This window comes from Mandrillus leucophaeus, unplaced genomic scaffold (assembly GCF_000951045.1).
Source record: "Mandrillus leucophaeus isolate KB7577 unplaced genomic scaffold, Mleu.le_1.0 Scaffold201, whole genome shotgun sequence".
NCBI lineage: Eukaryota > Metazoa > Chordata > Mammalia > Primates > Cercopithecidae > Mandrillus > Mandrillus leucophaeus.
In genome coordinates, this window is record NW_012102044.1 from 1,842,501 (window position 1) to 1,844,686 (window position 2,186).

Below are 2,186 nucleotides of genomic sequence, written 5' to 3' on the forward strand. Positions count from 1 at the left end.
GGTGAGACCACCGCCCTGGTCAGTCAGCAGTTGTCAGCATCAAGGTGAGGCCACCGCCCTGGTCACTCAGCAGTCGTCAGCATCAAGGTGAGACCCTCCGCCTGCAAAAAGATTGCGACTTGCTGAAGGCTCAGATGATGGTTAGCATTTTTAAGCAAGAAAGTATTTTTGAATTAAGGTGTGTATATGTTTTTTTCTTTTTAGACATAATGCCGTTCCATACTTAATAGACCATGGTATATTAAACCTAACTTTTATATGCACTGGGAAACCAAAACGTTTCATGTGACTCACCGTTTGTGATATTTTCTTTAATGTGGTGATTGGAACCAGTTCTGCAGTATCTCTGTGGTCTGCCTGAATTGGACTAAGACCCATCTGCTTGTTGGGGATCCCCACCCATCACCGTCTGTCTCTCTTTTCTCTTGGGCTGATCAGTTTTCCCATAGGCAAATTGTGCATCCTGGCGTTCTGGGAAGGACTGGGGGTCCCTGAGTTGTCTGTCACCTTTGCTTAGTGACCGGGGCTACCTTAGTGTCCATCCAGACCAGGCTTGCTGGGCGGGTCTTGGTGGCTGTCTGGCAGTGTGGGATTGGGTGGAGGACCCAGGACTCTCTTTCCATCCAGACTTGCAGCCAGGTCTCCCCCTTCAGCCCTGCTTGCTCGTGCATCCTGAGAGTATCCAGTTCCTTCCTTTCCTGAGCCTGCTTGGGCTCTGCAGTGGGAACTGTATTTCTTTTTGACATTTGTTCCTCCTACTCCCCTCTCCCCATTCTTAATCTGACAGACATTTAGTGTTCAGGTTTCATTGTCCTCTTGAATCAGTTACCACATATCCATCTGCAGTCCGGCTTCTCACATTTTTTGACTTCTGATTCCTTTCTGCCTTGTTTTCTTTGTCCTTGTTGGTTTATGCTTTTAGTTTTAAAAACTCCTTTATCCTCAATTTTATGATGTTTTTGAAGGGAGTGGAGGCACATGTGTTTAAGCTGTCATCTTCATCTAGAGGTGCAAATGCAAATTAACTGTCCGTTTTGACTGTTGAGTGACCCTCTTTTGGCTTTTTGTGTTTGTTGACCTGGGAGCTTCTCAGAGGCTCTCTTGACCCGGCCTCCTCCTCATGTTCATGTGTTGGGATGTGACCCTTTCTGTTCCTTTTCTTTTCGTGATTACTGAGCCAGTTTGTTTTCTGTCATCTGGGATTTTTCAGACTCTGGTGTGTTACTGTTCTCATTCCTATTTTAAATTGAACTCTTATTTCATTCATTCATTCTGTTTTGATTTCTTAATAGCTTTTCTGTCCTCTCAGTTAAGACCTTGGGGAAATGGAAGATAGATGTTACTACTAGTTCATTGTTCTTGAACTGGAAGCTTCTGGTGACCAGAACTTAACCTGGTTGGTAACAGTCCACATCCTTTTGTTTGCCTTTCAGCTGATGTAGCCCAGCAGTTCCAGTATGCTGTGCGGGTGATTGGCAGCAACTTCGCCCCAACTGTTGAAAGAGATGAATTTCTAGTAGCTGAAAAAATCAAGAAAGAGCGTACGTATTTTTCTTAAATGTCATGTGGTGGATTCTTAAACTTGTCAGAACTTAAGCAGATGTATGTATGAATGTCTGTAGGTGTGTATGTAGTTCCCAAGCACATTTTAATATTGGTACAAAATAAGGACAAGTCAATTCTGTTGTAGAGTCAGAACTATTAGAACATAGTACTTTAGAATGTTTAATTCTGGGACGGTGCATAAAGCTTTTGCAAATCCTGGCACCTTAGAGAAGAAAGCTTTCCATTTGTTAGTTCTTGGCTGGCGAGTAGATTATCTGATTATCCCTGGCAGGGCTCTGCCGCCCAGCTTCGCCTCTGGAGAGCCTGAGTGGGAAGCTCGGCTCTGAGTAATGAGCTGCCACACATGAGCAGTCCTGTTTGAAAGGTGGTTTTTGCAGGTGGCCAGCTCTCCATCCTTATAGTTCTCTGGGCTGTATAACCCAAACACAGTGGTGCTTTTTAGTTGGCCTAGAAAAGAGGCCTGCGCGAAGGTCAGTGCATTTCCTTGCTGGGCCTCCCCGTTAAACTGTCCAAGTGGAGTAGGCGTTGGCCTTGGGTCTCAGTAATAACTCCTTCTACAAGTTCATTTGGCCTTGGGTCTCAGTAATAACTCCTTCTAGAAGCCCATTTGGCCTTGGGTC

The 2,186-nt window shown here is 45.0% G+C and overlaps 1 protein-coding gene across 1 annotated transcript in view; it reads left to right on the forward strand.

Moving 5' to 3' along the window:
* TUBGCP3 (tubulin, gamma complex associated protein 3) overlaps window positions 1-2,186 on the forward strand; it is a 101,789-nt gene that overhangs the window by 17,298 nt on the left and 82,305 nt on the right. Inside the window, exon 3 of the mRNA XM_011979451.1 lies at window positions 1,434-1,545. Coding sequence (XP_011834841.1) covers window positions 1,434-1,545 — 112 coding nt within the window. The remainder of the gene's footprint in view (window positions 1-1,433; window positions 1,546-2,186) is intronic.